This window comes from Thunnus thynnus, chromosome 14, assembly GCF_963924715.1.
Source record: "Thunnus thynnus chromosome 14, fThuThy2.1, whole genome shotgun sequence".
In the NCBI taxonomy this organism is placed as follows: domain Eukaryota; kingdom Metazoa; phylum Chordata; class Actinopteri; order Scombriformes; family Scombridae; genus Thunnus; species Thunnus thynnus.
Window position 1 is genome coordinate 29792272 of NC_089530.1, and position 15623 is coordinate 29807894.

General features: G+C 37.9%; 1 protein-coding gene across 3 annotated transcripts in view; it reads left to right on the forward strand.

Moving 5' to 3' along the window:
* Positions 1-15623, forward strand: part of LOC137197460 (NLR family CARD domain-containing protein 3-like) — a 41507-nt gene that overhangs the window by 21417 nt on the left and 4467 nt on the right. Inside the window, exons 5-7 of one of the 3 annotated variants that reach the window (XM_067610882.1) lie at positions 334-507; positions 3271-3444; positions 6108-6281. The exons of the other annotated variants lie outside the window; for them this stretch is intronic. Coding sequence (XP_067466983.1) covers positions 334-507; positions 3271-3444; positions 6108-6281 — 522 coding nt within the window. The remainder of the gene's footprint in view (positions 1-333; positions 508-3270; positions 3445-6107; positions 6282-15623) is intronic. 3 annotated transcript variants of the gene reach the window in all.

Consider the following 15623-nt stretch of genomic DNA (forward strand, 5'->3'; position numbering starts at 1 on the left):
TCTCCCTTCATCTGCAATATTAAAGCAAAACAAAGATTAAAAGTGCAGGTATGAGAGAGAGTGATGAGAATTATAGTGTCATTCAATCACAGTGAGATACGATTAACTTACATCTTGTTTCCTGTTATCTCTCAACTGTGGCTTTCCATTAAAGGAATAAAATGCCCCAGAATTTTTTTAAAAAAAAACCAAACTTTAGCTGAACCACTGATGTGAAGAGCAAATGTTAATCAAAATAGGGAAAGTCAAACTGTTTTGTCATCAAATGCATGAAGTAAATATGAAGTGTCCTCTTTCATGGTAACATATGATGTCATATATGTGTCATTACAGACTTTCTGGCTGTGGACTCTCAGAGACTCACTGTGAAGTTGTGGCCTCAGCTCTGAAGTCCAACCCCTCCCATCTGAGAGAGCTGGATATGAGTAGAAACATCCTGTCTGACTCAGCGATGAAGCTTCTGTGTGCTGGACTGGAGAGTCCAAAATGTAAACTGGAGACTCTGAGGTCAGTTCACTGGCTGTAGCTTTGGTAGTTTTTTTTAATATAATTAGGGCTGCGTGATATGGCCAAAAAATAAAATCTACGATTTTTTCACACCACACCCAATTCACGATTTAATTGTTTTTCTTAAAAATAAACCACAAAAGACAAATGAATTATTCTCTTTTAATTTAACAATAAAAATGATTATCAACAACATTGTATTGAGTTTGTTAATAAGAATTTTTTATAGAATTTTTAAAATCTGCCTATGTAGAAATTAATGTGATATTGTTATGATTTTAGCATCTAATCATTAAAAATGCTGTAGTAAAACAACATGGAAAATCATCACAGAGATACCTCGAGACTCATTGTACAAGAATATGCAGGGGTTTGCTGATAACACTGCTGCTAACAATTTGATTTGATTATTTTATGGAATATGAAGATTGGAATCTATAGCACTGAATGGGTGATTGGTTTTGCTTTGCTGTGTGATTATTAAAAAATGCTGTAGTGAAAGAACAATAAAGTAATGACAGATGTATGTATTTCAACAAAGGAAAGCAAGAAAAAAATAGAATTTTTCCCGTTTTAAACGACCTTCATGGCCATTTGAGTATAGATTTCAAATTTACGAGGTGCACTTGAATGCACCATGAAGTCCCTGTTGGTGCCTGCATGCTATACCGTACAAAGCAATGTAGACATGAAATCGGCGTGACAGCAGTTTTCCAGCCCGTCTTCTCATAGTTTGGGTAAATGATTCCTCTAATGTTACCTGCTTTTTAGGAGGTGTGTTAGGGCTGCTTCTGTCTTAAGCATCGTCCTAAACCATAAATTCAAATTAATTGATAAAATCGATGTAACTCCCAGCTTTATATTCAATTCAAATCCTTCACTGAAGTTTCAAATGTTTGGTTCATACATTTTCAGGATTTGCCTGAGCACAATCTGTAGAATGTTTTCAGGAATTCAAAATCCACACATATCAAGTATCTTTGTGTTTCTTCAGTGTTTCCTTGCTGAGCTGCAGTGGAGGGATCGTAACTCAAAGAGGGAATTTTGTACTAAATAGTCTGTAACTTTGAGTCGGACAAATCAAGTGGGCGTCTACCAGACTGTCAAAGCCTCATATTAGCTTCAGCTGAACCAATGAACTCATTTCCTCCAGTGTAGCTGTGTTAGGAAGATACCACTTCAAAGTCAGTATGGATAGGAGGAATGATTACTGCCAGCAATTACATATTTTAATTATACATACTTACTAAACAGGGTAGGAATTTCACAGGGGCTATGAGGGCCATGCTCTCTCAGTTTGGCTTCATGCCCCTCAAAAAAACACACTGCCCAAGTTGATTTTGGCATTTTCTCCTCTGCCTCTTTCCTGTCCATACGGTTTGTAGACACCAGTGAAACTCATCCTGATGTGCTGCAAAGCTGTGACTGAGTTTTCTGGAGAGTTCACACTGTAGACTGGAGACTCTGGGGTCAGACACCATTCTTTACCTTTGTGCTGAGATTAATATGATGTGACAGTTGTGGTGACATTAAACTGCAGACGTAAAGCTGGTATTATGCTGATCCACACTGAGGATCTTAATGGGAAAGTCTGTTTTCTTCTTCAGTGGATTAGTCCATTGACTATTTCAGAGCAATGTTGAGCTGCACATTTAAAACCTTCATATAACAAGAAAAATCTACACTGGATAATTCACTCTGAACCTCTGAAACACTGTTTTTGTCTTTTATATTTGACAGTTTTTAACCTGCATCCTGTTGGGCTCAGGTGTTTGGAGTTTCCATCTTCCAAACTTTAGGGCTGGACAAAAAAATAGATTTTTCCATTAATCGTGATTCTTATTTGAATGATCAATAATCGATTCTTGAAATCCAGAGATTGATCTTTGCATTTGTGCCTTTACTCAGTAAACATGTACATGTGCTCTGTGTTGTGTGTTTGCAGTGGTTACTTGTAAATGGTTCAGTTAGAGCAGCATGATGTGTAAAATGTCGACTTTGTGGAAATCGAGTAATCACAATGTGCACAAAATCTTATTTTAAGTTTAAAAGTAACATAGATGCTAGATGCTATATTAGCTGCCTTGAGCACATCTAAATATTTAATTACATTCATATTTAATTATGTACAGCTCTAATAATGTCAAGCCATTTGTTTCATTTGTGTTTGTCAACAGTCACTAAATTTTCCCACACATGGATATGAACCTGACAGCAGCAGGTAACAAAGAGAAATGATCTTTCTCAAGTAGAACTGTTCACTGAGCTGAACTGAGTAAAAATATCCTGCAGTCAAATTAAAAATAGTGGACAGTAAAAATGGTTTTCTAATCAAGATGCCTCATGCTGACTTTGTGGAGACAGACATGGGATCAGATCACACAGACAGACTGTGAACATTATGGAAGCTTCAATGTAACTCCATTTTCTCTCCCTTCATCTGCAAGATTAAAGCAAAACAAAGATTAAAAGTGCAGGTATGAGAGAGAGTGATGAGAATTATAGTGTCATTCAATCACAGTGAGATATGATTAGCTTACATCTTGTTTGCTGTTATCTCTCAACTGTGGCTTTCCATTAAAGGAATAAAATGCCCCAGAATTTTTTTTAAAAAAAAAACAAACTTTAGCTGAACCACTGATGTGAAGAGCAAATGTTAATCAAAATAGGGAAAGTCAAACTGTTTCATCATCAAATGCATGAAGTAAATATGAAGTGTCCTCTTTCATGGTAACATATGATGTCATATATGTGTCATTACAGACTTTCTGGCTGTGGACTCTCAGAGACTCACTGTGAAGTTGTGGCCTCAGCTCTGAAGTCCAACCCCTCCCATCTGAGAGAGCTGGATATGAGTAGAAACATCCTGTCTGACTCAGCGATGAAGCTTCTGTGTGCTGGACTGGAGAGTCCAAATTGTAAACTGGAGACTCTGAGGTCAGTTCACTGGCTGTAGCTTTGGTAGTTTTTTTTATATAATTAGGGCTGCGTGATATGGCCAAAAAATAAAATCTATGATTTTTTCACACCACACCCAATTCACAATTTAATTGTTTTTCTTCAAAACAAACTACAAAAGACAAATGAATTATTCTCTCTTTTAATTTAACAATAAAAATGATTATCAACAACATTGTATTGAGTTTGTTTATAAGAATTTTTTATAGAATTTTTAAAATCTGCCTACGTAGAAATGAATGTGATATTGTTATGATTTTAGCATCTAATCATTAAAAATGCTGTAGTAAAACAACATGGAAAATCATCACAGAGATACCTCGAGACTCAATATACAAGAATATGCAAGGGATTGCTGATAACACTGCTGCTAACAATTTGATTTGATTATTTTATGGAATATAAAGATTGGAATCCATAGCACTGAATGAGCAATTGGTTTTGCTTTGCTGTGTGATTATTAAAAAGTGCTGTAGTGAAAGAACAATAAAGTAATTATAGATATATGTATTTCAACAAAGTAAAGTAAGACAAAAATAGAATTTTTCCCGTTTAAACAACCTTCACGGCCATTTAAGTACAGATTTCACATTTACGAGGTGAATGATCATGATTACTTTGTGGAGACAGACAGGGGATCAGATCACACAGACAGACTGTGCACATTATGGAAGCCTCAATGTAACTCCATTTTCTCTCCCTTCATCTGCAAGATTAAAGCAAAACAAAGATTAAAAGTCTGCAGGTATGAGAGAGTGTGATGATAATTATAGTTTCATTCAATTAAAGTGAGATACAATTAGCTGAACTCTTGTTTCCTGTTATCTCTCAACTGTGGCTTTCCATTTAAGGAATAAAATGCCCCAGAATTAAAAAAAAAAAGCTTTGCCTGATCCACTGATGTGAAGAGCAAATGTTAATCAAAATAGGGAAAGTCAAACTGTTTCATCATCAAATGTATGAAGTAAATATAAAGTGTCCTCTTTCATGGTAACTTATGTTGTCATATATGTATCAATATAGACTCTCTGGCTGTAGACTCTCAGAGACTCACTGTGAAGTTGTGGCCTCAGCTCTGAAGTCCAACCCCTCCCATCTGAGAGAGCTGGATCTGCGTAACAACATCCTGTCTGACTCAGCGATGAAGCTTCTGTCTGCTGGACTGGAGAGTCCAAACTGTAAACTGGAGACTCTGAGGTCAGTTCACTGGCTGTAGCTTTGGTAGTTTGTTTTTTTGTATATTCAATTAGGGCTGGGTAATATGACCAAAAAATAAAATCTAGGATTTTTTCACACCACACCCAATTAGCGATTTAAATTATTTTCTTAAAAACAAACTACAAAAGACAAAATAATTATTATTTATTTTATTTTAACAATAAACAGCATTGTACTGAGTTTGCTTCTAACAATTTTATATAGAATTTTTAAAATCTGTCTATGTAGAAATTAATGTGGTATTTTTATGATTTTAGCATCTAATCATTAAAATGCTGCAGTAAAACAACATGGAAAATCATCACAGAGATACCTTGAGACTCATTGTACAAGAATATGCAGGGATTTGCTGATAACACTGCTGCTAACAATTTGATTTAATTATTTTATGGAATATGAAGATTGGAATCTGTAGCACTGAATGGGCGATTGGTTTTGCTTTGCTATGTGATTATTAAAAAAAGCCTTAGTGAAAGAACAATAAAGTAATTATAGATATATGTATTTCAACAAAGTAAAGTAAGACAAAAATAGAATTTTTCCCATTTAAACAACCTTCACGGCCATTTAAGTACAGATTTCACATTTACGAGGTGCACTTGAATGCACCATGATGTCCCTGTTGGCGCCTCCACGCTTTACCGCACAAAGCAATGTAGACATGAAATCGACATGACAGCAGTTTTCTAGCCCTTCTTCTCATAGTTTGGGTAAATGATTCCTCTAATGTTTCCTGCTTTTTAGGAGGTGTGTTGGAGCTGCCGCTGTCTTAAGCATCGTCCTAAACCATAAATTCAAATTAATTGATCAAATCGATGTATCTCCCAGCTTTATATTCAATTCAAATCCTCCACTGAAGTTTCAAATGTTTGGTTCATACATTTTCAGGATTTGCCGGAGCACAAATCTGTAGAATGTTTTCAGGAATTCAAAATCCACACATATCAAGTATCTTTGTGTTTCTTCAGTGTTTCCTTGCTGAGCTGCAGTGGAGGGATCGTAACTCAAAGAGGGAATTTTGTATTAAATAGTCTGTAACTGTGAGTCAGACAAATCAAGTGGGTGTCTACCAGACTGTCAAAGCCTCATATTAGCTTCAGCTGATTTAATGAACTCATTTCCTACAGTGTAGTTGTGTTAGGAGGAGACAACTTCACAGTCCGTATGGACAGGAGGAACGATTGCAGCCACCAATAACATATTTTAATTACACATACCTACAAAAAAGGGTAGGAATTTCACGGGGGCTATGAGGGCTATGTCCTCTCAGTTTGGCCTCATCCCCCTCAAAAAATCCACTGATGTGAAGAACAAATGTTAATCAAAATAGAGAAAGTCAGAGTGTTTCATCATCAAATGCATGAAGTAAATATAAAGTGTCCTCTTTCATGGTAACATATGTTGTCATATATGTGTCATTACAGACTTTCTGGCTGTAGACTCTCAGAGACTCACTGTGAAGTTGTGGCCTCAGCTCTGAAGTCCAACCCCTCCCATCTGAGAGAGCTGGATATGAGTAGAAACATTCTGTCTGACTCAGCGATGAAGCTTCTGTCTGCTGGACTGGAGAGTCCAAACTGTAAACTGGAGACTCTGAGGTCAGTTCACTGGCTAGTAGTTTTTTTGTATATTCAATTAGGGCTGGGCAATATGGCCAAAAAATAAAATCTACGATTTTTTCACACCAAACCCAATTTATGATTTAAATTTTGTTTTTCTTAGAAACAAACTACAAAAGACAAAGGACTTATTCATTTTTTATTTTAACAATAAAAATGATTATCAACAACATTGTATTGAGTTTGTTTATAAGAATTTTTTATAGAATTTTTAAAATCTACCTATGTAGAAATGAATGTGATATTGTTATGATTTTAGCATCTAATTATTAAAATGCTGTAGTAAAACAACATGGAAAATCATCACAGAGATACCTCAAGACTCATTGTACAAGAATATGCAGGGGTTTGCTGATAACACTGCTGCTAACAATTTGATTTGATTATTTTATGGAATATGAATATTGGAGTCTATAGCACTGAATGAGCGATTGGTGTTGCTTTGCTGTGTGATTATTAAAAAGTGCTGTAGTGAAAGAACAATAAAGTAATGACAGATGTATGTATTTCAACAAAGGAAAGCAAGAAAAAAATAGAAATGCTCCCATTTTAAACAACCTTCATGGCCATTTGAGTACAGATTTCATATTTATGAGGTGCACTTGAATGCACCATGAAGTCCCTGTTGGTGCCTGCACACTTTACCGTACAAAGCAATATAGACATGAAATTGGCATGACAGCAGTTTTCCAGCCCATCTTCTCATAGTTTGGGTAAATGATTCCTCTAACGTTTCCTGCTTTTTAGAAGGTGTGTTAGGGCTGCTGCTGTCTTAAGCATCGCACTAAACCATAAATTCAAATGGATGTATCGCCCAGCTCTATATTCAATTCAAATCCTTCACTGAAATTTCAAATGTTTGGTTCATACATTTTCAGGATTTGCCTGAGCACAATCTGTAGAATGTTTTCAGGAATTCAAAATCCACACATATCAAGTATCTTTGTGTTTCTTCAGTGTTTCCTTGCTGAGCTGCAGTGGAGGGATCGTAACTCAAAGAGGGAATTTTGTATTAAATAGTCTGTAACTTTGAGTCAGACAAATCAAGTGGGCATCTACCAGACTGTCAAAGCCTCATATTAGCTTCAGTTGAACTAACGAACTCATTTCCTACAGTGTAGCTGTGTTAGGAGGAGACCACTTCACAGTCCGTATGGACAGGAGGAACGATTACTGCCACCAATAACATGTTTTAATTACACATACCCACTAAACAGGGTAGGAATTTCACGGGGGCTATGAGGGCCATGCCCCTTCAGTTTGGCCTCATGCCCCTCAAAAAAACACACTGCCCCAGTTGATTTTGGCATTTTCTCCTCTGCCTCTTTCCTGTCAATATGGTTTGTAGACACCAGTGTCTTTTGTTGAGATTCTGAATTGTTATTGGGCAAAATCAAGTGAAACACTGCACACATAACCAGTTGTGGGTTTGATGTTGAGCCTGATATGAATCAAACTGCAGACATAAAGCTGATATTATGCTGATCCACACTGAGGATCTTAATGGGAAAGTCTGTTTTCTTCTTCAGTAGTTTAGTCTGCACATTTAAAACCTTCATATAACAAGAAAAATCTACACTGGATAATTCACTCTGAAACACTGTTTTTGTCTTTTATATTTGACAGTTTTTAACCTGCATCCTGTTGGGCTCAGGTGTTTGGAGTTTCCATCTTCCAAACTTTAGGGCTGGACAAAAAAATAGATTTTTCCATTAATTGTGATTCTTATTTGAATGATCAATAATCGATTCTTGAAATCCAGAGATCGATCTTTGCATTTGTGCCTTTACTCAGTAAACATGTACATGTGCTCTGTGTTGTGTGTTTGCAGTGGTTACTTGTAAATGGTATTAATAATTTATTAATAATATTATGATATGATGATAGATGGACCAATCAGTCTATCTTAAAAACAAATCTGGATTCTCACAGCATCTATATGGTCCTGAATATAGATTCATGTTTGTAATATAACAAAATAACAAAACTGACTTATGGGGAATTAATTTGCTCCAACTTAAAGCCAAATCAAGACACCAGTTTGACTTAAGCTGCTATATACAGTAATTCATCTCCATACAGCTGGAAGTCAGACCTTACCAGTTTGTTGTGCCTCTTGTGTCACATTCTGCCAGGAATTTCTGTTGTGTTTGGACTCTTTGTGTTTTTGTTCTTTTGGGTTCCTGTGTTCACTCTGTGTGTCTGTTTGTTCCAGTTCTTCTTTATGCTTGTTGAGCCTGTTGAGTTTTCTGTCAGTGTGGCTCTGTGTTCCTTGGTTGCTGTTCTCCTCCGTTCCACCATCAGCAGTCAAGTTATCCAAACTATCAGCTACATTAACATTACTGTAATGTAAAGCAGCAGCAGATAAACTGGACAGTTAAACTATAATGTCAATTTAAAAAACTTTACATCCACTTAAGAGTTTTTGCTGCTACTTACTTTGTTGTATTTTGTCTAACAGGTAATTATTTAATGGCGCACATGTCAGTTAGTGTCATATATGATCCTCTGAAATCTGATTCATTCGTCTGTCTCATGAACACGGCTCCACTCTGCCTGCTGGCTTCAGCATGGAGGGTTTGCTTGTTCTGAAACCTGCGTAGCATGAGTTGGTGGTGCTTTGTTGGTCCGTGTTAACAGTAACAGTCGTCTCCGTGTATCATACAAGGATTCAATGTTCAAAGAGAAAACAAAACGAGCGCTCCAAGAAGCTACAACAGAAACTGGTAGGAAGCCGGTCTGAGACAACAGCTGTAAAGTGATGAAAGTCTGCGTAAATTACACTGTTCCTGAAATTGACAGGTGGCTTAACGGCGTCATACACATGACATTTTTTGTCGAGCTTCACATAGGCTTACATTTAGAATTATATTCTGGGCTCCACTCTAAACGTTCGGGGCTTAAGCCCCAGCAAAATGACCTGGTGATGCCGATGCTCATGACATAAAGGTAGCATGAACTTAAACTGGTTTGGCAGCAGCAGTGATCTTCGTCAGGGAAACAGTCTCTCAAATGATTTTAAAGTTCAGCATCTTCAGACTTTGTAGACGTATCAGTCCTGCACAGTCTTAAGGCTCATATATACTTCTGTGTTGAATCTACGCTGTAGCTTACTGGCCTACGCTGTTGTGAGCATTTATACTTGTGTGCTGGTGTGTCTGCATCGCTCTGCAATTTTACTACATAAACACTAGTTGGCGGTGGGGTTTTTATGCCACTGTGTTGAGTTTCTACCGGTTTCTCCATGTACTTCAGACAATGGCGACTGAAACTGAGCGAATCATGTTGGAGTTGGAGCTAATAAATGTTGAACAATAGTACGTTACCTTGTCAAAAATGCAGTTTAAAATCAGTGTGATGGAGTGTGATGTTAATGTATTATGTTAATGTATTTTGTCGACCTGTAAACAGCAGCTTGAAACAGGCTCATGTTGCTAATGTTGGCTTTACCTTTGTAAAGCGTCTTTGAGTATCCTGAAAAGTGCTATATAAGTTTATGTATTATTATTATTATTATTATTATTATTATTATTATTATTATTATTATTATTATTTGCCTACATGCTAATTTGATAGTATTAGCTGGTAGTCAACAGGGACTAGGAAACATTTCACCAAGGTTAATGTTAGATATTGACCATGGGTAGCTTATACTGTTAAAGTAGGGCTGTGAATGTAGGATAAAAGCTGAAGCATGTAGCAGAGTTAACGATAATAATCACAGTTGTTGTGGTCTGGGTCACTGTGACGTGTCATTACTTTTCTGGGGAGGTGCATGTCAGGCTATGGCATAGGGAGCGCAGCTTTGTCGTACGCAGAAGTATAAATCAACCTATAGCCTACCGCAGATCACAATACTGTTAAACTTTTGACAGCATCTTCTCCTAGTGTTTGTTAGCATGGCGCTTGTTTACTTCTGGACTGCTCTCCTCTGTGATGCTGCGTGTTGCTTTTAAACGCTCCGGGTAGCACTTAGGCAGGTTGTTCCCATCTGGTTTGCTTTCTGATTATTCTGTTTGTCAGAGGATTCTTGCCATTACTTTATTTATTTATTTTCATTTCCTCTAGATCCCAATATTTTCTGGACCAGAGGTTTTCAAAGTGGGAGGTGGGCCTCCCAAGGGGGACTCCAAACATTTTCAGGGGAGGCTCAGTAAATGGAAGTGAAAAAATATTACATTAATTATTACATTAGTTATCAGAAGGAGATCACATAGAATAGCCTAAATGTGTGTGATTTGGTTAAAGAGAGAGTTCAGAGATACAGTAGTTTTGGGGAATTTTACTGTTTTCCCAATTTCCCAGAGTCAGAAACTAATAAATGCCTTCAGACAGACCTTTACGTATTTGGTGTAGTCTGAAGTTTGTCAAACAGCAATATCAGGCTATCTTGGATCAAATGTTGAGTGTCTGCGGGATCAAATAACGTAATCATGATTCCATAGGCATCCAGGAATTGAGTGACAACAGTCTCAGACTGTTCTAGAAAATTCCAGTCTGACTCGACACTTTCTGTCAGTCCACATTGCTGCAGACTTTGCCTGAGGGAATCATCCACAGTTGTGATGTTAAATCAGCATTAAATACGGGGTTACCAGGGGAAGCCCCCAAGCATTCAAGAAAAAACTGTAAACAAACTGGCACATAGTTGTTCAGCCTGGCATACTGGGTAAGCTGGTACGCCTAAAATTACAAAGAAACACGACACTAACAAGGACTCAGGTCGGTACATAAAAAACACATGAAATCAGAGGAACGCAAGCAGAGGTTATATTACACACCTAGTTTATTCATCAACCATTTTATTTAAGTTTTGCTTAATGATGCTGTTTTGACATAAATGAGTAAATTGATTATTTCACAGTCATCTCTCGTCCACTCTGTAAGGAAAGAGCCTGGAAGACGTTCAGATCAGGCAGTTGGTCCCTGACTTTACTGTCGTGCACATGATTATTTTATGGGTTGGATATTACCTATGCGTTTGATACGTTATTTAATGTATTATGTGCTTTATGAGCAAGTGGTTTTACTATTTTTGTCTTTTTCTGTTTTTGTTTCAGTGAGCTCACTAAGTCAAATTCCAATCAATCATGTTGATATGGTGATAAAGTATTGAATCTTGAATTTTAAGTGCCTTGGCTGAGAAGGAAGTAAAAATTGTAAAATAAAAAGTCCCAAACCCACAATTGTATGTAACATATTTTGGTGTCGTCAAGGTAACGTGATATGTCACAAAGTGCTGTCCCTTTCCTATTTAAACCATTTTGAGTCTCTGTAGCCTCTCACACTCAAGCACTTACCAGGTGACGTCAGTTAAGTGAGTGAGGGTTCAGGGTTCAAGGTTTAGGGGGGACATTGGGATTTGGGCCTTTGAGTCTGTGGACTCGCTGCAGTTTACGGGACTGTCGTGACTCGGGATGGTCAGCTGACTCTGGCTGTCTCCTAGGCAGAGAAGGTCCGTCAGGGCCTTCAGGACCTTCTCTGCAGGGCCTACCATTTTTGAAAGGTGTAATTTTTAGTTCATAAAATATTACAAATTAGTTATTATAATGTAATTGTTAAAATAATTTTATGTAATTAGTTATTAAAATGATTGATGTGATTTTTAAAAATTATTTTGTTTGATTTCAGTTACTATCATAACCATAAACCCAGTATTTGGAGCTGGAACTGAATGTGTCTGCCTGTGCTTCTCCATACAGCTATCAGGGCCTGCTGGGTCCTTGGTTGCAGGCTCCGCTCATAGAAAACATACATGGCACAAATATAATGACAACAATAGTAACCAATCAAAATGTGATTTGTGGTGACAGGGACACTCCCTGGTGATGTCATCATATCAACCAGTAAGCGCAGGTATTTCTTTGTGCTGTGGGGCACGCGGGGCTCACGCGGGGCTCACGCGGGCAACCATTACAGGAAGGAACGAAGGATGAATTTTGTTTTGAAGTTACTGGTGAGTCCTGCTGTATAAATTATCTATAGAGTTGATTAAGATTGTTGTTTACTGCTGTGAGACATATGGCCCAATTCTTTCAGATCTTTCCTTTATTGTTGGCTGATAGTTGAGCATCATGAGTGAACGTTTACCATCGGAAGACCAGGTTGGCAGTTTAGCTAATGCATGTGTGGGAGAAATAACGAGGTTAGCATAGTTTCAGCTTGTTGAGCCAGTGCTTTGAGTTCATGAGTTAACAGGTGTCAGAAGGTGATTTTGTAATGGATTTATTTTTAATGATGTAGTTTTTATATTGTTTCGATGTTAGTTGTTGGTGATGAGTGCACTTTAACCACTTTTACACAGCCTGTTCAAAGCGGGAATACTGCGCCTGTAATCCGCCTCGCTGTTCTGTTTGACCACAGACTGTATATAAATATAATAATATAATATATAATAGATATAATCTTTATATACAGTCTGTGTGACAGCCGGCACAGCGGGACCGGGAGTTGATGCTGTTGTTAAGCTCATATTCAGACCACATCAGGCGGCATACAGCTGCAGGGTTGAGGAGGTGTGTGGGGATGCAGGTGTGTTTGTGCTTTGGAACGTAACCTCTGTGAAACAATCAGAAAATAACGTTTTATTGATCTGATTCACCAGCTTCCTCACTAACATTACTTGCGCGCTCTCTCTCCATTCACTCTCTAGCTCACTCGACCACAGCTGCTCTCTCTCTCTCTCTCTCTCTCTCGTCTTTTTAAAATGAGTCGGGAAGCCGAAAGAAAAGTCTAACTTGACTTTTAACGTTATCAAACAAAGAGAAATGTCCTCCGCTCGTCCTTGTAACGTCTTCGTGTTTATGACAGAGTTTCCTGCTCTGATCAGTCTGATCTCTGTCACGTCACTGAATCCGGAATGCCGGTATGCTGTGTGAAAGCACACGAGGCGGCTTTATGCCGGCTTTGTGTGGTTCAGTGTAAACAAGCAAAGGCGGATCCTCTTTATGGCTATAATGCGGGTTCTCTGTATAAAAGAGGCGTGTTTGTGTGTGTGTGTGTGTGTGTGTGTGTGTGTGTGTGTGTGTGTGTGTGTGAGTGTGAGTGACCTCACGGTCCGCTACTGCTCGTAGGGGATCATCTAGAGATCACATCTACAAGAGGAACAGACTGACGAAAGACTCCACACTGATCTGAGCTCTCAGTGTGTGTTTGTTAACGAGATATTATCTCTGACTATGAGATGTGAACAGTGGAAGTGGACTGAACAGTGTGCAGATTCTACTGTATTCAGTCTGTCTCTACCCGCGGGGAGCTAACGCCAGCTAGCAGCTGTCTGCAGGTACCACACTGATGTCAACACAAATACAAACAGTGCAGGTGAACTAATGAGCAGACTTTCAGTTTCTGCTGTCTGTGCTCAGAGTGATAAAGTTGTAACAGTAAGTACTGACAGTCCATGTGTTGCATTATGGGATAGCATTTATGTTTTTTAAATGTGCATAATGATGAAGCCCTTGCTAGTGATGCAGGTCTTTATTGTTCTTGCTCAACTGTTTTGCACATGTAGGCCTAATAATTGCAGAGCAAGTGGTGCATATGCATCCCCATTATTCATTTAGGGAATTAGAATGGATTCTGACTGGATCTGGACTAGGGGGCGCGGCAGCAGCAGGACGCCGCCGGGGGGCGGACGAGGAGCTCCGCTCTGCTGGCGCAGCCTCAGGCCTCGCTGCCTCAGCTGTCCAGGCTGGACACATGGCGGGAATACGGTGGCGTAGTCAACCGGGAGAGTTAGTTTAAATGACTTCATCTCCATGAAAGAAAGAAGACGTCAGATAACGTGAGTCAGATACAGCCTCTCTCTCTGTCTCTTTGGTCTCTAATTTCATCTCTGATAGTTAAATATCTCTGTGGCTGTTGTGTGAATTTATCTCCTTAACCAGAATGCAGCAGAGATCATATAATGTGTTGTAGGTAGTTTGCTTGTTGAAGTTACAGTGAGCTGTCTGGACTCACTCATTCATTTGGAATTGATCCAGTTTTTAATTGAGTGGTTGTTCAATCACCTGTTGATGTTGTGTGATTAGTGAATGAGTGTGCAGGAGGTCTGGCTGCTTGTTGTGACAATTTCTTCATTGTTGGTTTTTAATCTCAGTCGTATATGAGTAATAAGTTTAAAGTAACTAGAATTAAGACTTTTTAAATACTAAAAGTAACTAGAATAACATGTTAACATGTCAGCTTTGTAGACTATATTTTGTATGTGGTGCATATAGATCAGAGTGTGTAAGTCATGTATTTGATACATGCATTAATACTTTCTGATGTGAACCTTCACTTTTAGATCTGTGAATGTTTTAGTGTTCAGTTGTGATTGTATTTATTTATTGGGACAGTGTACAGTTTTTAACATAAATGATGCACTGCATCAGAGTTAGCTCAAAGCTAATTTACATCCTCAGTCCCCCACAATCAAAACATACAACAGCACAACAACAAACAGTGCAAAGCAAAAAACACACAGAACACAAAATACAACGCTACACACAACAGCACATCACATACACCCACAATGTCAACTAGAAATTAATAATGTAAACTTGTCACATTAAAAGCCAGACTACCTGCACTAATGAGAAGACGAATAGATGAAGTTTAGACTCAGTGGTCACACAGCTGATTGGTCTTTAGTAGATTTTTTAATTTGTTTTTGAATGTATTGATGGAACTGCAGCTCTTCATATCATCAGGTAGGACGTTCACTGAGTTGTGGCTTTCACAGAGAAAGCTGACTGTCCAAATGCAGTGTGATGAAATGGTCCAATCTGGTATAGAGGATATTCTGGAGGATCTAATAGAACTTACTGAGCGAGTGAACACAAAGTCACATAGTGGAGGAGGACAAACCATTGAACATGTTATAAACCAGGCTTTCTAGTGTTCAGCACTGATCTGTTCCTGTATCATACTATAAGCTTTGTGGTACTTTATATATTTCTGTATACATAAGAAACATGTAAACCATGTGATGTGTTGTCTTTTTTGATGAGAACATAAATCTGTTGTCACATCAGAACAATACTATCAATTTGAAGTTAACTTTGTTTAACTTTGTTGGTAAAATGACACATGTGAATGACTGCAGGGATAAATGAGCTCTTCTTTGTTTAGAAACAATATGAATGAATTAAGTCTGTGTGATTTCAGTACTGATCTGTTCCTGTATTATATTATAAGCTTTGTGCTGTTTAACAACTGAACCTAATTTATGTTCATACATAACTTACATCCATCAAGTTAATTTTCTTTTTTCCACATTTTAATTTTTACTGTACAAAGTTTAATGTGTAGTTATAAAAGATGACTGATTCTTAAAGA